Consider the following 25,007-nt stretch of genomic DNA (forward strand, 5'->3'; position numbering starts at 1 on the left):
ATTGAACTCAAGAAATCGATTTGATAGCGGGGTGTGTTAGCAGGTGCCTGTACTCCCAGCTATTCGGGAGGCTGAGGCAGGAGAATTCCTTGAACCCAGGAGGTGGAGGTTGCAGTGAGCCGAAATTGTGCCATTGCACTCCAGCCTGGGCAACAAGAGCAACATTTGGTCTCAAAAAAAAGAAATAAAAGAAACCAATTTGAAAGGAAAAGAAACAAATGAAGAGCCACAATACAAACTTTTGTTCTTCTATCTGTGACCTTGAGAATAATGCAAGGGCCATGAATGATACACAAAAGATAGGGCCAAGACTACGAAACCTGGGATGCCACTGTCACGTCTAATCACTTCAAAGCCCTCTGACCTTGGATGAGCTAATTTTTGCAACCTGCTCCTTCATTATTCTGAAAAACTTCCTGTAAAAGCAGGAATGAATAAGTTTCTCCATGTCTTGAATTTAACTCTCATAGAATAGCAGGACCAGAAGTTTTATGAAAAAAAAAAAAAAAAAAAAAAAAAAAAAAATGGTGAAATGGGGAGTAAGTTATGGAGACAAAACCAGTAATTAGAACAAAATACATGAAATATGATGGTAGAGATATATATTACATGGGCATTCAAAGAATCTGGGATGGGCCTGGTGATGGAGGAGAACTCCATGCCAGCATGAGCTGACACAGGTACGTGGTTCCTTTTGGGAAACATTAGCAGTTTAATGGTTCTGAAGGTAAAGCACGAAGCAATGAGGGGAAAGAAACTAACATGTAAAGTGAGCAGAAGTCCTAACACACAAAGCCCCGTAGGTTTATGCTAAGAAACATGTATTGAACACCACAGGCACATCCCAACATCAGACCCTGGCATGATTTCAGGTATAATCTTCCGGCTCGGATGCTGCTGGATTTAAACAACAACAAGAAGCAATGCCTCCAGACAACTTCCCTGGATACACAGAAGGAACTTTCTTCAGACCCTAGAACTCCAGCCCAACAAGGAAATGAACAGGAAGGTATCTGAGAGGGCCAAGAGAGGGGCAGCCAGATCCTTAACTAGGGGGGCTGGGTGTGGAGGAGGCCTGCAGTGTTGGGTGTTAGGAGGCCGGGAGATATTCTAGAAGCCTGTCCATTAAGAAAACTGACTTGGCCAGGCACAGTGGCTCATGTCTATAATCCCAACACTTTGAGAGGCCTAGGTGGGCCGCTTGAAGTCAGGAGTTCGAGACCAGCCTAATCAACACAGTGAAACCCCATCTCTGCAAAAAAAAAAAAAAAAAAAAAAAAACACCACAAAAATTAGCCAGGTATGGTGGTGTACACCTGTAACTTCAGCTATTCATGAGGCTAAGACAGGAGAATCACTCAAACCCGGGAGACAGAGGTTGCAGTGAGATGAGACCGAGCCATTGCACTCTGGCCTGGTCAACAGAGTGAATGAGACTCCGTCTCAAAAAAATCAAAAACAAAAACAAAGAAAACCTGCTTGGTAAAGGCACTCTTCTGCTTAGGAAAGTCCTCCTCAAAAAACAGCAGAAAGCAAGGCCAAAGAAGGGAGAGAGGAATATCTCACTCATCTCTCTACCTTTGACACCAGTTCCTGTGTGGGAACCGACGCTTGGCAGGTACCCATACACACAGCACTGAATGGAGTCAACTAAACCCTACTCCAGCACTGCTCCCAACAGGAGGCAGGTTAATTCACCTACGTTTTTTAAACTTCCATTTCTCATTTTTCTCCTTCCATAAATGGGAATGATAGCAGCATCTGCCTTTAGGACCTGTTCCAAGATTAAATGAGATAATGCTTATGAATACATTATGCAATATCAAGGATGAATTACTTGATGGCTGCTTTTACATTTTAACTTTTTAAAAATGCGAACATTATTTTAGCAACTGAAATTCATGTAAACATCTTCATTAACATTCCTCTATTAAATCAGTAAGTAAATCTAAGTTTTAAGAACAAACATCTTTTCAATAACTACAACTATCCCTTATTTATTTATTTTTTTAAGACAGGGTCCCACTCTGTCACCCAGGCTGGAGTACAGTGGCTCACTGCAGCCTAGACCTCCTAGACTCAAGCAATCCCCCTATCTCAGCCTCTGAGTAGCTGGGACTATATAGGCTTACGCCACCACGCTTGGCTAAATGTTTTATTTTTTATTTTTTCCGAGACAGAGTCTTGCTCTGCTGCCCAGGCTGGAGTGCAGTGGTGCATTCTCAGTCACTACAACCTCTGCCTCCCGGGTTCAAGTGAATCTCATGCCTCAGTCACCCAAGTCGATGAGATTACAGGCATCTATCACGACTCCCAGCTAGTTTTTGTTTATTTAGTAGAGACAAGGTTTTCTCATGTTGGCCAAGCTGGTCTTGAACTTCTGGCCTCAAGTGATCCTACTACCTCTCAAAGTGCTGAAATTACAGGCATGAGCCACCATGCCCAGCTGATTTTTTCATTTGTTTTTTGTTTTAGCTGGAATCTTGCTCTGTTGCCCAGGCTGGAGTGCAGTGGTGCAATCTTGGCTCATTGCAACCTCCACCTTCCTGGTTCAAGTGATTCTCCAGCTTCAGCCTCCTGAGTAGCTGGGACTACAGGCACATGCCATCACACCCAACTAATTTTTGTGTTTTTAGTAGAGACAGGGTTTCGTCATGTTGGGCAGGCTGGTCTTGAACTCCTGACCTCAAGCAATTTGCCCACCTTGGCCTCCCAAAGTGTTGGGATCACAGGTGTGAGCCACCATGCCCAGAGAGATTTTTAAATTTTTTATAGAAATAGGGTATCACTATGTTGTCCAGGCTGGTCTCAAACTCGTGTGCTCAAGGGAACCTCCTGCCTTGGCCTCCAAAGTGCTGGGATTACAGGCACGAGTCTTCACACCCAGCCAAAGCCCTTTTTATTTTGATGCAAAAAAGAAAACTCCTCTCCTTATGTTTTTGGTTTTCCCTGAGGAAAAACAGTTGCTCACTATAACTCTAAGTAGCTGGAGAGCCACTAAGTGTTTTATACTGTGGGATGTGTTCATTTTTTGTCTAATAGTTTTGTGTAGAGAAGAAGGACAGTTCAGACAACAGATAAAGGTTTAAACAAAGGAAGTGATGGGATCGTATTTTGAAAATTTTTTAGGAAACAAAATTAGGAGAACTAGAGATGGGAAATGAAGGAGAATGAGAGAAGAGGTCGATGCCAATTCTCATGTTTCTAGCCTGAGTGACTGAGTAGAGGTGATGCCACCAACTGAGATGGATAACACAGGTGTATTCGGGGTAAGAAAACATGGAAATGGCCAACCGCAAGCGGCTGCAGGGTCTGAGAGGTGTGATGTGGAGGGCAGTTCGCGGAGGCATCAGCATACAGACAGGGGTTCAAACATGACAGTGGGAAGTCAACTCTGAAACCAAGTAAACTGAGAAACATAGTAGGTAAAGGAAAAAAAAATGTTTTTTTTTTTTTTTTTTTTTTTTTTGAGACGGAGTTTCGCTCTTATTACCCAGGCTGGAGTGCAATGGCGCGATCTCGGCTCACCGCAACCTCTGCCTCCTGGGTTCAGGCAATTCTCCTGCCTCAGCCTCCTGAGTAGCTGGGATTACAGGCACGCGCCACCATGCCCGGCTAATGTTTTGTATTTTTAGTAGAGATGGGGTTTCACCATGTTGACCAGGATGGTCTCGATCTCTTGACCTCGTGATCCACCCGCCTCGGCCTCCCAAAGTGCTGGGATTACAGGCGTGAGCCACCGCGCCCGGCCAAGGAAAAAATTTTGGAAGCACCAACGGTTTGGAGGTGGGAGAGCCAGGGAAGATGCACTTAAGAAAGTCCTGGAGACGGAGCTCATCACAGAAGGAAAGAGAAGCGAGTATGACGGCGCTGAAGAAAAGCAGCTTCAGAAGTGCCCAACAGTGATGAAAGCAGCAAAAAGGTTCAACAAGGGAATCCAGGGAAGAAAGTGGCAGCTGGGGCAAGATAGTCTGTACATCTTCCCAAATTCCCACATGAACGTAGGACAACTAACGTAACCAGGTGACAGAGTACACCCATCAGTACCAAAATACAAGCAGGTGAGAACATGCCACCAAAAGTCGCAAGACCTGAGTATGAGGAATCTATGCAGGGGAAACAGTGAGAAGCAACGGGAAGACTGACCTGAAACAGGAGAACCCTAAAAGGGCCACGAGGCCTCCGCTGGAAAGCCCCGGCAGGCCAACCAGAGAAGAGTGGCGCAAGCTGGGAAGGATGGGAGCACGTCAAGTACAGGGAGTATGAGGGCGTGGGTGAGATCTGGTGGGGCTGGAAGTCGAACCCAGGAGCTTTCAGACCTGACCCTCGCTGCTCTTTGCCAGGACACAGCCTCACGGGAGGACATAGCTGGCAGTGGAATCTCAGTTGAGCAGAAAAACGAAAACTGACATGAAGGAAAGAAGATCCAGGTAAAAGTGGTGGAGAAAAACAGAAAGTCTCAGGGGGCAAGTTCCCATAGTTGGAATATTCCACAAAAACCACAGAAGAGGGAACACTGCAAAGTCGGAGGAACTACCCTGAACCTCCTAAAGCAAGCTTGTCCAACCCACGGCCCACGGGCCATATGTGGCCCAGGACAGCTTTGAATGCGGCCCAACACAAATTCATAAACTTTCTTAAAACCTTATGAGATGTTTTGATTTTTTTTTTCTAACTCATCAGCTATCATTGGTGTCAGTGTTTTCTGTGTGTGGCCAACAACAATCCTTCTTCTTCCAATGTGACCCAGGGAAGCCAAAAGATTGGCCACTCGTGTTCTAAAGGCTCAGAAAAATAACTCACATACAGTTTCTATAAGGAAAAGAAGACTAAATAGCAATTCAACATCCCTCCAGACAATGAAAGTACAAGAGAAATACACACACTCGAAAAAACAGATGAACCTATAATGTTCTATCTTAAAACAACCTAAAAGACATGAAAGAACATGAATCAAAATCAGAGACAACTCAGAAATTAGGTAGCGGAACTGAAGAAAGCAGCCATATGATCTGATGAGATACATATGGTACAATTACAGAAAATTGATTTCATAGGACAGAATGAGTCAAAAAACTTTTTTTCACCTGTTTCAGTAATCATGAATGATAATATCAGTAGCAATATTGTACGTGTAATCTGGGATAAAGCAAATGAGTAATTATAGAATATTCTAATTTTATCATCTTCTTTATTCCTGACAACCAAAATTCTCAGTATGGATGAAAGTATTTATGGATGCAACACAAAAAATAAAAATCTTGTAGTCCTAAATATGAACTGGAAAATCTGCATGAACTCTAAAAGAACGCTATCCACCTACCGATCTATTCACACACATCTACATGTACATAAATATTTATTTACTTATTGCCTAGAAACAATGACCAACTGAGTTATATATAATAAGTATCCCTTAGCACCAAGACTGTGTACTTGAAATGCTATTTCCCAGCATGGAGACAACTGGATATCCATATGCAGAAGAATGAAATTGGATCCTTATCTCATACCACTTACAAAAACCAACGCAAAATGAAATAAAGACCTAAATGTAAGACCTGAAACTATGAAGCTGCTAAAAGAAAACACAGGGGAAAACTATATCACATTGGTCTGGGCAATTATTTTTTACCCAAAAGGGAAAGGTGACAAAAGCAAAAATGAACAAATGGGATTACAGTAAAATTAAAAGCTTCTGCACAATAATGGAAAACAACAGAGTGAAGACACGACCTGTGGGCTGGGAGAAAACATGTGCGCCCACACATCTGATAAGGGGTTTACATCCAAAACACAAGGAACCCAAAAACAACACAACAAAGAAAAAAAAGACAAAATCTATAAGGAACCCAAACAATTCTATAGAAAGAACACTCTGGCTGTTGTCCTGCACCAGACGGCAGTCAGCAGCCAAGGTGCCCAGTGGGAATGGCATGATCTTGAAGCTCCGCTTCCACAAGGACTGTGCAATGGCTGAAGGGGGACGGCTCCAAACTCATCCTCTTCCCCAGGAACTCCCAGCCCCCAGGAAGGGAAAGAGTTCTGCTGAAGAACTGCAATTGGCCACCCAGCTGACAGGACCGGTCACACCTACCCAGAATGTCTATGAGGAGAAAGCTCGAGTCATCACGGAGGAGGAGAAGAATTTCAAAGCTTTTCTTGTCTCTGTATGGCCTGTGCCAATGACTGACTCTTCAGCATATGGACAAAAAGAAACAAGGGAGCTACAGAACAGGATGTTGAGAAGAAAAAATAATGCCGGGCACAGTGGCTCATACCTGTAATCCCAGCACTTTGGGAGGCCTAGGTGGGCGGATCACAAGGTCAAGAGATCGAGACCATTCTGGCCAACGTGGTGAAACCTTGTCTCTACAAAATATATAAAAATTAGCTGCGGCCGGGCGTGGTGGCTCACGCCTGTAATCCCAGCACTTTGGGAGGCTGAGGCGGGTGGATCACGAGGTCAAGAGATCGAGACCATCCTGGTCAACATGGTGAAACCCCATCTCTACTAAAAATACAAGAAATGAGCTGGGCATGGTGGCGCGTGCCTGTAATCCCAGCTACTCAGGAGGCTGAGGCAGGAGAATTGCCTGAACCCAGGAGGCGGAGGTTGCGGTGAGCCGAGTTCACGCCACTGCAGTCCAGCCTGGGTAACAAGAGCGAAAATCCGTCTCAAAAAAAAAAAAAAAAAAAATTAGCTGGGTGTGGTGGTGCACGCCTGTAGTCCCAGCTACTCGGAAAGTTAAGGCAGGAGAATTGCTTGAACCCAGGAGGTGGATATTGTAATGAGCTGAGATCACGCCACTGTACTTTAGCCTGGCGACAGAGCAAGACTTCAGCTCAAAAAAAAAAAAAAAAAAAAAGAAAAGAAAAGAAAAAATAAAGCCCTCCTGGGGACTTGTAATAAAAAAAAAAAAAAAAAAAAGGAAAGAAAGAAAACCCTATAGAAGGAAATAATCCAGTAAAAAATGAGTAGACGTTTCTCAAAATAAGACAAACCGCCAACAAATACATGAAAAAATATCTCCGACATCACTAATCATTACAGAAATAAAATAATGAGACATTAGCTCACACCTGTTAGGATGGCTACTATAAAAAAGATGAAAGACAACAAGCGTCAGTCGGGATGCAGAGAAAAGAGGCAACCCCTGTACACTGTTGGTGGGAATATTCATTAGTACAGTCGTTATGGAAAGAGATGTGGAGTTTCCTCCAAAAACTAGAAATAGAAGTACCATATAATCCAGCAACCCCACTCCTGAGTATTTACCTAAAAGATTTGAAAAGATTCTGTTGAAGCGATTCTGCTCTGCCAGGTTCACTGCAGTACTATCCTGTAGCCAACTTACAGATACAACCTAAGTGCCCGTTAGCAGATGAGTGGGTAAAGAAAATGTAATAGGTCGGTCACGGTGGCTCACACCTGTAATCCCAGCACTTTGGGAAACCAAAGTGGGCAGATCACAAGATCAGGAGATTGACATCATCTGGTAAAATCCCGTCTATACTAAAATTACAAAAAATCAGCCAGACATGGTGGCATGTGCCTGTAGTCCCAGCTACTCAGGAGGCTGAGGCAAGAAAATCACTTGAACTTCGGAGGCGGAGGTTGCAGTGAGCCAAGATCATGCCACTGCACGCCAGCCTGGGTGACAGGCTTAGACTCTGTCTCAAAAAAATAAAAATAAAAAGAAAGAAAGAAAAGAAAATGTAATATATACACTGCAGAATACTACTTAGCCTTTGATAGCACAACAAGGTGACTAAATCGACAATAATTTATTGAACAGTTTATCTTGAACTCCTGGCCTCCAGCAATCCTCCTGCCTCAGACTCCCAAAGTGCCCAGATTACAAGTGTGAGCTACCGCACCCTGTACATTTAAACGTAACTAGAAGAGTGTAACTGGCATGTCTGTAGCACAAAGAAATGATAAACTCTGGACCCGGCAAAGAGGCTCATGCCTGTAATCCCAGCACTTTGGGAAACCAAGGTGGGCAGCTCACTTGAGGACAGGGGTTTGAGACCAGCCTGGCCAACACGGCAAAACCCCGTCTCTACTAAAACACAAAAATTAGCTGGGTGTGGTGGCAGGCGCCTGTAATCCCAGCTACCCAGGAGGCTCAGGCACAAGAATCACTTACACTTGAACCCAGAAAACAGAGGTTGCAGTGAGCCAAGATCACATCACTGCACTCCAGCCTCTGTCCCAAAAAACAAAAATAAAAAAGAAAGAACTAATAAATGCTTCAGGTGGCAAATATTCCATTTAATCTCATGTGATTATTACACACTGTAGGCTCTTATTAAAATATCTGATATACTCCATCAATATTTACACTTACTATGTACCCATAAAAATTAAAAAGTATTATTCAGCCTTAAAAAAAGGGAAGGAAAACTTATCATTCGTGAAAACATAGATGGAATTCAAACAATTCTGCTAAGTGAAGTAAGCCAGGCACAGAAGGACACATACCACATGTTCTCACTTACACGAGGATGAAAAGAATCGAATTCCAAGAAGCAGAGAGTAGAGTGGCGGCTCCAGAGGCTGGGCAGGGGGTGTGGGGAGGGAGATGGTGCTCAAGGGTGCTAAGCGGCAATCAGACAGGAGGAGATGGTGCTCAAGGGTGCTAAGCAGCAATCAGACAGGAGGAGGACTTTTACTGAGGTACATTGAAAACAATCATGTATTACACATTTCAAAGTCAGTAAGAGAGTAAGTTTTAAATGTTCTCTCCACAAAAAATGATAGGCATTTGAGGTGACAGATATGTTAACTGGCTTGACTCAATTATTTCACATTGTATCTATAAAACGTAAATCACTTTGTACCCCCAAATACATACAAGTATAACTTGAAAATTTCTAATTAAAAAAAAATGAAAATTAAAAAAAGAAAAGAAATGCTATTTTCCAAGAAACCAGGGTTTCCTGGACAGGTAACTTATACCAAGCGTGGGATGTGACTACACACGCTGACCCTAGAACATTCTGATACACCAGAGCGTGATGACATCACCAAAGCCAATTTGGGTCATGTCAAAAGGACCCAGAAGCCAGAGTGAAGAAGCTTCCACTGGCCAAAGATGCAACAATTCAGACTACAACACGGGTACAAGCTGTTATGAATGAAATCTCTCAATTATGTTTAAATCTGTGAGTTCATAATGATAGCATATTTAACAAAATTAGTCACCTTCTAAGGATGACCAATTCATTCTCTTGAAAATTGGGTATACCAGTATTTTTCATATGGTATGCCGTATGAAAAACTCAAGCATTTACGCTGCTTCTGATACATAAACTATACCTTTAAGTTACCAAATAGTGGATGAGGAAAAGGATTTTCTCGCCTTTTCTTTTTTTTTTTTTTTTGAGACACAGTCTTGCCCTGTTGCCTAGGATGGAGTGCAGTGGTGCAACCTTGGCTCACTGCAACCTCCTCATCCTGGGTTCAAGCGATTCTCCTGCCTCAACCTTCCAAGTAGCTAGGATAACAGACATGCAACAACATGCCCAGCTAAGTTTTGAATTTATAGTAGAGACAGGGGTTTCACCATGTTGGCCAGGCCGGTCTCAAACTCTTGACCTCACAATCTGCCTGCCTTGGCCTCTCAAAATGCTGGGAATATAGGCATGAACCACCATGCCTGGCCAGGATGTTCTTATAAAGTTATTCCAACTAACGAATGAAATAAAAACAAAGTGATCGTATTATCATTACTTTGCAACCCCTAATGAATTAATGATCTAGGCACTGATCATCAGCACTACTAACATCAACAAAAGTGAAAACTAGACATCATTAGCTGATAACTTGCTAAACCTAAATCTGGTCAAGCCTCAGATTCTTGCTGCCAATTTGCAAGAAACACACTGAGTTGCACTATGAGTGCACAACGCACAACATCCAGCTGTGGGGCACTGTGTAGATCAAACAACCCAGATCCTCAACAAATAGACTGTAAGGCAAAGAAAGGAATGGAAGGAGGGTCGTAAACTAAGCATTAAATGACATGGCCGGGTACAGTGGCTCACACCTGTAATCCCGGCACTTTGGGAGGCCATGGATGGCGGATCACTGGAGGTCAGGAGTCCGAGACCAGCCTGCCCAAAATGGAGAAACCTGGCCCTACTAAAAATACAAAAATCAGCCAGGCACGGTGGCCAGCGCCTATAATCTCAGCTACTCAGGAGGCTGAGGCAGGAGAATCTCTTGAACCCAGGAGGCAGAGGTTGCAGTGAGCTTTAGCTCACTGTACTTCAGCCTGGGTGACAGAGTGAGACTCCATCTCAAAAAAAAAAAGATATGTAAAGTAAAAAAGGGGGTGCATGTGTGAAGAACATTAATGTGTCTAGGGATATGCATTTGGTTGATAAAACCACAAAACTAAGAAGTAATTCCTACAAAGTCGGGACAGTGATTGGTTATTTTTGGAGGGAGGGAGGAAGGGATGGGGTGGGGTTGGGTACATAGAAGGGATTCTGAAACAGCTGGTAAAGTTCTGTTTCTTGAACTGGGAGAAAAGGTATTAAATTTCCTTCAGATCAACCATTTAGATTGTAATTGGCATTCAGAGCCAATAAGAACCTCAAGAAAAGGATGGCAGGAGTGTGAGAAAGAAATGGCAGGTACTAAAGTGGCCATAGACTTGTGAGTCCAAGGAGTGCCAAAGGTCACATGGGAAGATGCAGAGAAGCCCATCTGCTGAACTAGGTTCTTCTTGGGAAGGGGAGGAAGAGAAGTGAAGAGACACTTTTATTGTACTGAATTCATTTGGCAATACATTTTTTCAGCAAGTTTGTATTGCTTTTGTTAATTTTTTCAAACATGTAAATGTTTACTTTTTAAAGAGTTTCATAATAAAAATAGAAATCTTAGTGGGGAAGGGGATAAATCCAAATGCAAAAGAGTTCCTAACAACCTATGTAGATATTCCACCTTCAAAGTGGGGGGCATAACTCCCATTCCTTAAGTGTGGGCTGCACAGAGGGCATTCTTTCCAAAGAGTACAGTAGGGGAAGAGGGGATAAAAGAGAAACTTTACTGTGGAGAAACCCAATAAACACCACCCCCGCCGAGTGGTCACCATCAATATCAACAGTGATAAATTAAGTTGACAGCAGATCCCTTTGATGTGATAAAAGTGGCACTTGACCTCTGTGGTCTTTCTCCCTAAAACTTCATAACCCCAATCTTATCATGAGGAAAACATCTGAAAAATTCCACTAGAGGGACACCCTACAATATACCTCACCAATAACCCTCAAAACTGTCAAGGTCATCAAAAACAAGAAAAGTTTGAAAAGCTGTCACAGCCAAGAGAATTCTGAAGAGACATGACAACTAAACACAGTATGATATCCTGGATGGGATCTGGAAATAGAAAAAGGACATTCAGTAAAAACGAAGGAAATGTGACTACAGTACGGGCATCAGTTAATAATAACGTATCAATATTGGTCCATTAATTGTGATACACGTACCATGGTCGGGTAAAAGGTTAGTAACAGAAGAAATGGTTCAGATGTGAGTGAACTCTCCATACTATCCTCTCAATTTTTTCTGTAAATCAAAACTGTTCTAAAAAATAGTCTATTTTAAATTAAAAAAAAAATAGAAACTCTAAAAGTGGCAATCTCACAGTATCTTTACCAAGTTTAAGTTGAGCTTGGTAAGTTTCCTGCAATAAGCCAGAGTACATGGTTTATATTCCTTTTTGTTTGTTTGTTTTTGAGAGACGGATTTTCACTCTATCACCCAGGCTGGAGTGCAGTGGTACAATCTCCATTCACTGCAACCTCTGCCTCATGGATTCAAGTGATTCTCCCATCTTTGTCTCCCAAGTAGCTGGGACTAAAAGTGCCCACCACCACATCCAGGTAATTTTGTATTCTCAGTAGAGACGGGGTTTCACCATGTTGGCTAGGCTGGTCTCAAACTCCTGACCTCAAGTGATCTGCCTACCTCGGCCTCCCAAAGTGCTGGGATTTCAGATGTGAACCGCTGTGCCCAACCTATGTTTCTTTCTTATGCAAATATTTTGAACCAATCAACAGACCCCCTCAGAAGACCCTCATTGACCAGTGGTATAGCAACCACACTCTGAGAACCAACAATGACTTTGGCATAGTACGTGGTACTATTTTCAGACATTCCTCAGCACAATAAAATAGGAAGCAAAAAAATATGGTATTGGTGTGAATCTGAAAATATGTATGGCAAGCTGGGGAGAGAATGTTCTTGGATAAAACACACTGGGTACCAGCCATCAGAACTGTAACAGTCCAAGCAAAAAGATGCATGTATAAAATATTTTCAAAGAGGTCTCACTTCTAAACATCTAATCAGAACAGGCAATAACACCTTCCACATCATCTCCTCTTCTGTCATCTTCACACTGTGGATGATTGCAGGGCTCCTCGGTCAAGGATCTACCCAACCCAGCTAGCTAGGAAGTCTGTTCCCTCAGCTCCTCGGCATGTGATGGTAACACTACCTTACATTTAGTCTTCTCTTTTTTTCAGAGACGGGGTCCTGCTATGTTGCCCAGGCTGAAGTGCAGTGGCCAGTCACAGGCTCAATCACAGTGTACTACAGCCTTAAACTCCTTAGCTTAAACGATCCTCCTGCCTCAACCTTCTGAGTAGCTAGGACTATTGGTGTGCCACTGAACCCAGCTGGACACTGATTCCCCTTACAGAGTGACTTCACTAATGAATACTATATTTTGACTCAAAAGTAAATTCTTTAAAAACAAAAAAAGAAAAAGGGGAAGAAAACTAATATTCACTGTCATGTGTTTTACTTTCTTTTTTTTGAGGGGAGAGGGTCTCACTGTCACTCAGGCTGGAATGTGGTGGCATGATTGTAACTCACTGCAGCCTTGACTCCTGGGCTCAAGTGATCCTCCCACCACAGACTCCTGATAGCTGGGACTATAAGAGTGCACCATCATGCCCAGCTAAGTTTTTTATTTTTAGTACAGATGAGGTCTCATGACATTGCCCAGGCTGGAATCGAACTCCTGGACTCAAGCTTCAGCCTCCCAAAGTGCATAAGCCATCACACCTGGCACACTGTTATGTATTTTATATATTAAACACTGTCCAATTTTATATAAATGTGTTAACAACAACAACAACAACAACCCACTTAATTCTCCATCTCCCCAATGCAACAGGTATTATTGCACAGATGACGAATAGAAAGTTCAGACTGGTAAAGTGATGTGGGAAGACTAGAAACTCAGTGACTCGCTGAGTCACGTATCAGTGATGCCATACGGTCCATGCTATGCCCCTCACAGCCTGCTGCCTGCCCCTTCAGGCCTTCTATGTGTATACACTCGCCAGCTCCAAGTGCTGGGCAGAAAGACATTCACAGGCTTTTTTGACATGAACCAAGCTGAGTGGCTGATAAGAAGGAACCCCTTGGCAGGACCTGGTTTTATTTTAAGACCAAAGTCTAGCCTGTCTGTGGCTCCTAAGGAAGTAAAAGGAAAATAAAGAGCGTGGTGAACAGTATCATTATCAAAGGTGTTCACCTCTGTACCTCACTTTGCACCACTAATCAGAATACCAGGAACTTTATAACATGCTGTAACCATGAAAAAGAAAATATTTCAGATTGTAAATGATAAGAAATGGTCTTGCATAGTTATAATTTTAAATGGTAACCAAAGAATTGCATTTTATATCCTTTCCTCATGAAGAAGAGAAGGTTTTAATGAGCATCTTACTGTACTGCCTACCACGTACTGCATCCTTATAAACCATAGGCATATCTTACAAATCAGCAATATTTTTCCTTCTTAGATAATCAACACGTTAGATGAAAAATGAAAAGTCATGTTCTCAAGATTTATGTTATTTTCCTTTAAAAATGTTGACAATTGGCCAGGTATGGTGGCTCATGCCTGTAATCCCAGCACTTTGGGAGGCCAAAATGGGCGGATCACCTGAGGTCAGGAGTTCAAGACCAGCCTGACCAAAATGGAGAAACCCTGTCTCCACTAAAAATACAAAATTAGCTGGGTGTGGTGGCCCATGTCTGTAATCCCAGCTACTCAGGAGGCTGGGACAGAACAATCACTTGAATCCGGGAGGCGGAGGTTGCGCTGAGCTGAGATTGTGCCATTGCACTCCAGCCTGGGCAACAAAAGTGAAACTCCATCTCAAGAAACAAAAAAACAAAATAAAATATTGATAATTTATATTAGTTGCATAAAACTAAATGAGATTCTTATTTTGCTTCAAATAATTCAGAAAATAAACCCCCAAATTTATGGTAATATAGTAATTTCATCCAGAAGTCAATATAAAAAAAAAAATCACTAAATTGTTTTTCATACTTCTTCACTACCTAATCTAAATCTAGTATCTTAGTTTCATTTCCTTGCTAGTATTTAAATATGATAACCATAACATTTTAAGAGAATTTTATTGTAGAATGTTTTCATGCTATAAAAATAAGACCAGAAGGACCAAATAGTTAAGTGTAGATTATGATCAAAGTCCTAGCTTTGGTTCTAGGCTGTCAGTGTGTTAGTATCACTCAGTAGAACCCACTGCAGCCAAGATCCAGAGTGTCTAAATGAGGATCCGTCAATTCACCACAAATCCCTACCACCCGGGACCAGTATTTGTCCAGTTTCTCAGAAGAGGCAACCCTGACACATAGACTGTGAAACAACTTATACCAATTTTAAACCTAGTTCCTGAGACAAATACGCAACACTTCAAAGTGCTATTAAAGTAGAACCGATTATAAGAAATGAATTGCAAAAAACTGGAACCCTTGGGCACTGCTGATAGGAAGGTTAGATGGTACAGCCGCTATGGAAAGCAGCGTGGTGATTCCTCAAAAATTAAATATACAATTACTATATGATCCAGCAATTCTACTTCTGGGTATAGATCCAAAAAACTTGAAAGCAAGGACTGGAACAGATATTTGCACACCAATGTTCACAGTGACACTAATCACAAGAACAAGAAGGTCAAAAGAACCCAAATGCCCGTCCATAAATGAATGGATAAACATATGCAGAATGTATATATAATATTATTCTGCCTTAAAATACACACACACAACGGCATCCTGACACAGCCTACGACATAAATGATTGAAGACATCATATTAAGTGAAATAAGTCAATCACAAAAAGACAAATGCTGTAGGATTCCACTTATAAAAGGTACCTAGAATAGACAAATTCATAGAGATAAAAAAGAGAATGGTGGTTGCCAGGGGCTAGAAGTGGTGGAGAATGGGGAGTTAGGTTTAATGGGAACAGTGTTTCAATTTGGGACAGTGAAAAAAGTTCTGGAGAAGGATGGAGATGCTGGTTGAATAACAATGTATACTTAACGTCACAGAACTGTACACCTACAGATGGCTACAATGGTCCATTTATGTTATGTATATTTTACAATAGAAAATCATAAGTAAAAGCAATTGCTGGTATCATTTGCACTGTCCTGAAGTATACACGTTTTAGAATTTTTTACAAAGTGAAAGAATTTAATTGCAATTTTTCCAATTCTTAGAAAAAATATTTTGTAGTTGTATTAGAGATCACAGATTACTTAAATATCTCTTTAGAATCTTAGTGAACTTAGTGATCAATCTCTACTAATAATATCTAAAATTATGCAGAAAAAAAGGAATTCTGTAATAGGAATGACCACTGTATCTGATTAGCTATCATTTTATAATCAAAAGTTCCATATGATCAAATAATAAACATTTCTACTCATCATAAAATACAGAAGTCTACACAGTATCAGTGAATACTCACAATCCACTCACTGTTTCCAATATAAAGCCATGGCATTCAACTCATGACCTGAATAAGGGGTGAGGAAAAGAGCTACCCCAATTTTTCTGTTCAAAGGTTTTCTAATTTACTTAATATCCCATTCTCATATAATAGGGCTAATTGAAAGGCTTCTTTTTGGCTTCACTGTTCTCTACTTTATATTTATAAAGGAGATAAATACTTCAGACATAACCCTGATTACACCAAGGCTCTGCCTGGTAATATCAGTTGCAAGTTTGTTGGTTTAAGAGTTAGAACAATTTGTAAATAACAGTAAATGTTTCTATTGTGTTTCCAGAATTTTTTTTTTTTTTTTTTTTTTGAGACAGAGTTTCGCTCTTGTTACCCAGGCTGGAGTACAATGGCGCGATCTTGGCTCACCGCAACCTCCGCCTCCTGGGTTCAGGCAATTCTCCTGCCTCAGCCTCCTGAGTAGCTGAGATTACAGGCACATGTCACCATGCCCAGCTAATTTTTTGTATTTTTAGTAGAGACGGGGATTCCACCATGTTGACCAGGATGGTCTCGATCTCTTGATCTCGTGATCCACCCGCCTTGGCCTCCCAAAGTGCTGGGATTACAGGCGTGAGCCACCGTGCCCAGCATGTTTCCAGAATTTATAGTCGGCAGAGCATGGAAAACAAAGAAGATTAAAAATCCACTAAAATAGTCACTAACAAACGAAGAAAAAACACTCACAAACCTTCTTGAGAAGACACAATGGGTGGCAGGTAATCAGGAATGTATTCTTTTCTTTCCTCTGCATCTTTACTTCCAGGTTGAGGAAACTGAAGTACATTGTTTTTGCTAACAGGAAATGATGGAATTTGATGTGGGAAAGTGACAGGTTCAATGTTGTGAATATAGTCTTCCAGTTCATGCAGACTAACCCCCATAAGTTGGAAAGCTTCACCAACATCATCCAAAATTGGGTCTGTTCGGCCATCTGAAACAAAGTCAAAAGCAAATCAAATTATTTGAAGAAAATTCCATGAATGTATTTTTAAATATTAAGAAAAAGTGGTTAAATAAATATGCAGCTCAGAATCAAGTATGTCAACCTAGTTATTGAAAAGAATTTAAGAGATTTTATTTTTTATTTTTATTTTTATTTATTTATTTTTTTGAGACGGAGTTTCGCTCTTGTTACCCAGGCTGGAGTGCAATGACACGATCTCGGCTCACTGCAACCTCTGCCTCCTGGGTTCAGGCAACTCTCCTGCCTCAGCCTCCTGAGTAGCTGGGATTACAGGCATGCGCCACAATGCCCAGCTAATTTTTTTGTATTTTAGTAGAGACGGAGTTCCACCATGTTGACCAGGATGGTCTCGATCTCTTCACCTTGTGATCCACCCGCCTCGGCCTCTCAAAGTGCTGGGATTACAGGCTTGAGCCACCGCACCCAGCGAATTTAATAGATTTTAAATAGAATATCATAGAATCATGTTTAAGCTGATTATTAAAGTCAAGTTCAAATACGATCAAACAACTAGCCAGAACACTACAGAAAAAATCCAACTTATGATCAGCTATTATAGAACAAATATCAAAGTAGTTTACAGATATCAAAAGCATCTGAAACCATGGCTAGCACTCAGAAAATGCCCCCCAAATAATAATAAAATACTGTGGGTTTTTTTTTTTTTTTAAGAGATGGCATCTTGCCTGGACAAGGTGGCTCATGCCTATAATCCCAGCACTTTGAGAGGCCAAGGCAGGCAGATCACAAGGTCAGGAGTTTGAGACCAGCCTGGCCAACATGGTGAAACCCCATCTCTACTACAAAAATTAGCCAGGCATGGTGGCATGTGCCTATAATCCCAGCTACTCGGGGTGGGGCTGAGGCAACAGAACTGCTTGAACCCAGGAGTCGAAGGTTGCAGTAAGCCGAGATTGCGCCACTACACGCTAGCCTGGGTGACAGACCAAGACTCCACCTTGGGGAAAAAAAAAAAAAAAAAAAAAAAGATGGCATCTTGCTTGTTGCCCAGGCTGGAGTGCAGTGGTATGATCATAGCTCCCTGCTGCCTCAAACTCCTGGGCTCAAGCAATCTTCCATCTCAGTCTCCTGAGTAGCTGGGACTATAAGCTCATGCCACCATGCCTGGCTAATTTTTTTTTTTTTTTTTTTCATTTTGTCGAGATGGGTTCTCGCTATGTTGCTCAGGCTATGTTGAACTCCTGGCCTCAAGCAATCCTCCTGCCTCTGCCTCCCAACGTGGTGGGATAACAGGTGTAAGCCAGTGTGTCTGGCCCTTTTTTTTTTTTTTAATCATCAAGTAAATAGTGTGCTGTGCTGACGAAGCCAATGTTCGTTACGTTTCCTCTGTTGTTCACTGATGCATCTGTGGAATCTTAAACAGTGGCTGGCTGGCACATAACTGGCACTCAATAGCTAATGAATGAATTATACAATTAAATGAATTTTTAAAACCTAAAAATATTTACAAAGAAGATCTAGATCATAAAAGTTTGGTTTTTGCTTGGGGTTTTAGTGGGGGGGAGGGTGGTTGAGACAGGGTCTCACTCTGCTGCGCAGGCTGGAGTGCAGCAGGGCGATCGTGGCTCACCGCAACCTTGACTTCCCCGGCTCAAGCCATCCTCCCACCTTAGTCTCCCGAGTAGCTGGGACTATCAGTGCACCACCACCATGCTTGGCCATTTACAGGTAAATTTAAATGGCTGGGCACGGTGGTGGTGCACTGGCAGTCCTGGGTGCACCCAGGATTTATAGGTAAATTTACAATTTACCTATACATTTTCAAATGTAATTAGAACAGAGATCAAGAGATTAAAAGTTAGATATGTAAGATTTTTCTTTATAAAAGCAAGTTTTTCCTACGCCTACCCTTAGCAGAGCTTAAGGTCTCTACATCCTTAAAAATGTCTATGAAAGGCCGGGTGCGGTGGCTCAAGCCTGTAACCCCAGCACTTTGGGAGGCTGAGGCGGGTGGATCACGAGGTCAAGAGATCGAGACCATCCTGGTCAACATGGTGAAACCCCGTCTCTACGAAAAATACAAAAAAATTAGCTGGGCATGGTGGCACGTGCCTGTAATCCCAGCTACTCAGGAGGCTGAGGCAGGAGAATTGCCTGAACCCAGGAGGCGGAGGTTGCGGTGAGCCGAGATCGCGCCACTGCACTCCAGCCTGGGTAACAAGAGTGAAACTCCGTCTCAAAAAAAAAAGTCTATGAAAATTCCAGTTTCTGATTTTCGATAGTCTAAAGGATTTAATTGAAAACCTGACTTTTTGACTGAAATCCTGAAATCTGATCACTTCAAACTCAGTATGCCTGAAATTAAATCACACTGTAAAATGAAAAAGAATCCAAGTATTGCTAGAATTGGACAGGTGTGGTAATGCACACAGAAACGTCTGGAAGTATATTCAGCCAATGGCTAACAGTTCAAGGGGACAGAAGCTGCAGTAGAGGGAAGCCGGTGGTGGAAGCAGGAGACTGACTTCTAACTCCACATACTTCTGCAGTCTTTCATTTCTTTCTTGAGAACATTTCTTTCAGAAGAAACAAACACCATCAGTTTGTCTTTACCGACATTCTTTCTGTAAGTATGAGTTACTTCTGTGATGTATAAAAGAAGAAAAAATAAAACGAATACTCTTCTTCTTACTGAATGTCAATATGCATTTCAACTCCTCTATTCCTATTAAAGCTATTATTACACTCTCAGTCTAAAAAATATAATCATCTTCGATTCCTCCATATGCTTTGCAGCCTCAAACCAAAATCTGGTACTTTTTCTAATCCTATCCTCCTCTTTTTTTTTTTGAGACAGAGTTTCACTCTTGTTGCCCAGGCTGGAGTACAATGCATGATCTCGGCTCACCGAAACCTCTGCCTCCCAGGTTCAAGTGATTGTCTTGCCTCAGCCACACAAATAGCTGGGATTACAGGCATGTGCCACAACACCTGGTTAATTTTTGTATTTTTAGTAGAGTCGGGGTCTCACCATGTTGGTCAGCTGGTCTCGAACTCCTGATCTCATGAACTGCCCGCTTCAGCCTCCCAAGTGCTGGGATTACAGGTGTGACCCACCATGCCCGGTCCCCCCACTCTTTTTTTTAAGCATAATTTCAGATTTTTTCCTTTCTCTCTATTCTTACTGTCACTGTCTCAGTATAGTCTCAAGTTCTGCCCACTTCAATCTCTTGTACACATCACTGCCAATAGAATTTTCTTAAAATACCACTTTAATCATACTATGCCCCCTACTTAGAAGTATGCAAAGTTTTCGACTACATGTTTTAATTCTTTTGTCTTTTAAGTCCCTCCACAACCTGATTTCACTCCGTTGAACATTTTTGTCAGGCACCCTTAGAATGAACTGCATATGGAGTTGATCACCTTCCTGGTATTTTTATTATGCTTAACGTCACCTGGAGAGCTTAGTGTATGCTATTCTCTAACCTGGAATACTTGATACCTTTACACAACCATATGTCATAGCTCAACTCAAATCTTATCTTTTCTGTGAAGTAATCCTACCCCAGACTCCATAGCCTACAAGCATCTCTCCTCTTACTCCTCTTACATTTACTCCCCGTACCATGCAGAAAACATGATGGTATTAGTGTTGTAGAGTCAGTCTGAAAGATTTAGCACCTGCTTTCAGTGCATGCGCACATGTTTAATACGTAATGTGACACAGACAGAGACATCTGCCCTTGAATGCTTGGAGAAATTGTTACCTTAGGGCAATTCTGAAGTTCATTATTGTTGAATTAATGGTAACTTCTAACACTTGCTTTAACTTGGGAACATTTCTTTTAGAAGAAACAAACACCATCAGTTTGTTTTTACTGACATTCTGGCACTCTTAAACACACCTTACGGGCAGGGACTGCATCTTAGTAATTTTATGTCTCCAATGCCTAGCGCAGGGGTTGGTTCATAAGCGGTGCTCAGTAAGTGTTTGCTGAAACAACAGAAAGGACTTAAAGGAGTAGAATACAAAACTGCAGAGCGGTAACCTGGAGCTACAGAATTTGATTTCAGAATAAGGCTGGTATAGAAAAACAAATCTAAAAATATCTAATAAGTATACCAAAGTTAGCATTAAAAACAAAAGTCACCAAATCATGATGGGGAATAATGAATTTGGCAATCTCATTCTCACTGAAACCAAGAAACTGGCTACAGAAATTAGGTAATTAGGAACAAGGTTTATAATGAAGAGTTGCAATGACCCCTTGATGACTATGGAATACTCAGTCACATGGAGTGCCAGTTCCCTTCTGTATAAAAGGTGAGAAAGGTAACTGTGTATTCAGGAGACATTTTGAATGTCTAAAGATACAGAACATCCGTCCTTATGTAGAGAACACGGCAGCAAAAAATCTGAACTATGCCTAGCTTAGCCTATCAGTTAACAGTACACTCAAGGACCACTGCAGAGCAGACCAAAGGAAAAAGAAACAAAGGCTAGGAGAGTAGTCACTTGGTGATGTACTTTCAAGATAAAAATGCATGCATATTACTTTGTGGTTCCAAATTTAGATGTATCAGTGAGCTAGGCATGGTGGTTCACACCTGTAATCCCAGCACTTTGAAACACTGAGGCAGGAGGATCACTTGAGCTGAGGAGTTTGACACCAACCTGGGCAATATAACCAGACCACATCTCTACAAAAAAAAAAAAAAAAAATTAGCTGGGCATGGTGGCATGTCCCTGTAGTCCCAGCTACTTGGAAGGCTGAGGCAGGAGGATCACTTGAGCCCTGAAGTTTAAGGCCATAGAGAGCTAAAATCGCACCACTGCACTCCACGCTGGGGGACAGAGTGAGATCCTGTCTCAAAAGAAGAAGAATAGAAGTCTCAGTGAAATCAAGCACTCAAAACATACACATTTTTGCAACTCAAAATGTGAAGTCAATACGTGGTTATCATGGTAGTGGTTTATCAGTTCATTCATTTATTCAACAAATATTTCTCAGGTAGCTATTATATAATGGCCCTATAGTTACAGAATACAAATACAATCAATTTTTCTCCAGAGGATGGGAAAGAGACATATACAGGTGATTACAAAACAAGATGACAAGATAAAAGGAATATGCACAGAATTATGAAAGCAGATAACATGAGTTCCCTAGAGCAAGTGATAAGTACATCTCAAAATAAAAGCAGTATTACTGGTGGGCCGGAGCAAAGGACACTCTAGGTAGAAAACAGCATGCATGTAGAAATGGATAGCCTAAACATTTTGGAAAAGGCAAGTAGCTCAGCATGGCTACAGATTAGCATGGCAGGCTGGCAAAAGATAAGCAAGATGCTAGCTCACAAAGGGAACTGTGTGCTGTTAAGAGTTTAGATTTTTAGCCTGTAACCAATAGAATACAGTTAAAATACTTTTAAGAAAAATGACAAAATCAGATTTGTATTACGGACAGATTATTTTGGCAGCCCTGTGGAAGCGGGAATGAAACTCGGGGCCTAAGCCATACAACATGTCCGTGGGTCTCAATTTTTCAGTCTAGGAACCACTTTAACAAAACGAAGTATCCTATGAAACACTTCATTCAGTTCTCCAGCTTATCACCTTAATCATCATGACTTGAGACTTCAATGAGTGGTAGTTTCCTCTCCTCAACAAACACACATGCAATGCTTCACATCAACAAGATAACGTGTAGCTTCTATTAAAATACCATTCCTTCCATTAAATTATTAAATACCACTAGCTATAGATATTGCCAGGCATTCACTTAAAACCCGTAAGTACTGTAGCCCAGATTACCTGGAGAATCTTGTCAACTGCCCACGGTCCCTCTATCCCACTTTGATAACCACTGACATCTCACTGGTAACTGAGACGTAAGTGAAAGTGCATCTGATCAGCGAAACTGACAAAGTCAGCCTCGGGAAAACAGAAAGTGGAGATGATGTTCACGAAACGAACAGATACAGAAAGAAGAGGCAGTGTCCCTCACGGAGCAGAGCTGTCAACGAGTCTGTGTAGTTAGGAGCTCAGGAATGGCCAGTCTTGTAAGAAACGGCCGGTAGACGGAGCGCCTGTGACAACTAGTTGTAGTAGTTTTCGGGCAAGGGAAAAAAAGGACCGAGGTAAAAGAGGGTATAAGGCACGCTGGGGGTGGATCTGCCCGCAGCAAACAGGAGACAATGAGAGAGATCCAGGCACATTTCAGAGCGGAGGAGCTGGAGGAGGGTGTGGAGCTGCGAAGACTCGGCTGCCGGGCTGGTGGCGGGAAGTTAGCGGATGAAGAAGAGGCACCCGAGGGATGACTAGAGTTTGCAGGGTCAGTGGAAGCCCAGGGACGAGGGAGGCCGAGGAGACAGCCGATCTCGAGGCAGGCTGCGGGACGCACACCCCGGGGACGCGGAGGGGCAGGGAGAGCGGAGGTGTCACCCTTGACTCGCCGGGGCAGCCCTCCCGCACCCAGCCCGGTACTCACAGAGCTCGGAGTACCGATGGCAGCCCCGGCCCAGCTGCTGCAGATAGCGCTGCAGCACGTCCGTGAGGAGGTGGCAGGCGCTGAGCTGCACCGAGTCCCAGCCCAGCGCCTGGCAGATCTGCGCCACCGAGACCCTCAACAACGACCTGGAGTAACTCTCGCACATCCCGCTGCGTGGACGCCACCGCAGCCCTTGCTGCCACTGCTCTCCAGCCCCGCCGCCAGACCTCAGCAGGGCCCCCGATTCATCCTCTAGGGCTTCCGCGGCGGGATAATGGTCCCACGGACCCCCGGCGACCACCTCAAAGCCCCAGCAGCACGGAGCGCGCCAGCCTGAGAGCCGCCATTTTGGACTCGCTCCGCCTCCCGCTGGACGGCCGCCGGAGCGAGGCAGCACGAGCCGAATGCCGAGCGCGCCGATGAGAAAGCTCCGCCCCGTGGGAGCGGAGCGACGCCTCGGGATCGCCTCTCAGGCCTGGGAGCCGGCCGGAAGCGGGATGGCGGCGCGCAGGTGGAGGAGTCGCCGCGGGTGGCAGGTGCTGGGGCGCTTCCCAGGGGCGCTCGCCTGGGGGGAGAGCGGGGACGAAAACGCCCGTGTTTTAGGGGCAGACGAGGGATCTGGGATACGACATTGAAATGTTAGAGAGTTAGCATTAATAACGTTAGTCATGTTAGAGGGTTAAATGCTAGAGAGAAGTTTGGGGCGTGGGAACTTAAGATGCTCGCCAAACGCAGACCTGCGCTGGTCTTACTTCTGCTAAAAATCTATGTATTGAGCTGCTTGCCACTGCACAGATTAAATAAAGCCCAAGCTGTTCCGCATGTCCTTTAAAGCCCTTCGCAATAGGGCGGGGACCAGGAGGAGGCCTCTGTGCCAAACTAGTGGGGCCCCCAAGAAACTCAGTCATCAAGATCGATATTTTAATAGTTTTTTTAAAAAATCCAAACCCATGCCATAAACTCCTGCCTCACTCATGTCATTCTAATCCCAGCCCTGGTTGCGATAAAACTTTTTTTTTTTTTTTTTTTTTTTCAAACCAGGTGAGCTCACAGTGGCTGTACTGTGCGATTTGCGCATCTCGGCTGTGGCCTGTAGGGGGATGGGGACCTCGGCTGCCTGCGGAGGTCAAACCAGAGCCTCAAACCCGTGTCGCAGGCTGAGTGTCCTGGGAACGGTTGTCTATCCCAGAGCCTTCTCCCAGCTCCAGCCAAATATTGCCAGAAATCGGGATTTGGGGATAAATACCTTGGCCTTTAAATTCAGAATTGGGAACACATCTCAAAAACCAAACTGATCCCACCGCAAGTCTAGATTCAGCCTGCCGGTAGCTCGATTGTAGTGGCTGAACTATGCAGTTTCTTAAATATGCCCTTCTGTACGTATCACAGTGAGTATTTAGTATAAGAGTTTATGTGCTTCTCCAATAAATTGCGAGTTTATGAGTGGCTCGATATTCCTCCTACAGGGACTATTCCAGAACTTTGAACATGATATGCAAATTTTTGAAAGTCGGAAACGCAACAGAAGTGAAATTACGGTTCTTCAGTTAAATGGCGATCTGCAGAGAAGCAAGGTACTATATGGCAAGGTGCCTGTATTTACTCCATGGACACTCTGTCCCCAAGTTATGAGCAACATTTTGTTGCTAAATCTGTGAGACATTTATCAGACCTGGCCTTTCTTGATTATTTTGTAGCCATTTGATAATGTTGAACACTACCGTAACTTTGAAA

The 25,007-nt window shown here is 42.9% G+C and overlaps 1 protein-coding gene and 1 long non-coding RNA gene across 2 annotated transcripts in view; one reads left to right on the top strand and one right to left on the bottom strand.

The window, feature by feature from the left end:
- TAF3 (TATA-box binding protein associated factor 3) overlaps positions 1-23,635 on the bottom strand; it is a 197,164-nt gene extending 173,529 nt beyond the window's left edge. The window contains exons 1-2 of the mRNA XM_039478973.2: positions 23,274-23,635; positions 16,543-16,785 (exon numbers count right to left, since the gene is read on the bottom strand). Of these exons, the coding sequence (XP_039334907.1) occupies positions 16,543-16,785; positions 23,274-23,439 (409 nt within the window). The 5' untranslated portion in view covers positions 23,440-23,635. The remainder of the gene's footprint in view (positions 1-16,542; positions 16,786-23,273) is intronic.
- Positions 23,636-23,738: 103 nt separating this feature from the next.
- Positions 23,739-25,007, top strand: LOC141585279 (uncharacterized). Its single transcript, XR_012518679.1, has 2 exons — positions 23,739-23,809; positions 24,740-25,007. It is a non-coding gene; the product is annotated as an uncharacterized LOC141585279 (long non-coding RNA).

The sequence above is a fragment of the Saimiri boliviensis genome, chromosome 8, assembly GCF_048565385.1.
Source record: "Saimiri boliviensis isolate mSaiBol1 chromosome 8, mSaiBol1.pri, whole genome shotgun sequence".
NCBI lineage: Eukaryota > Metazoa > Chordata > Mammalia > Primates > Cebidae > Saimiri > Saimiri boliviensis.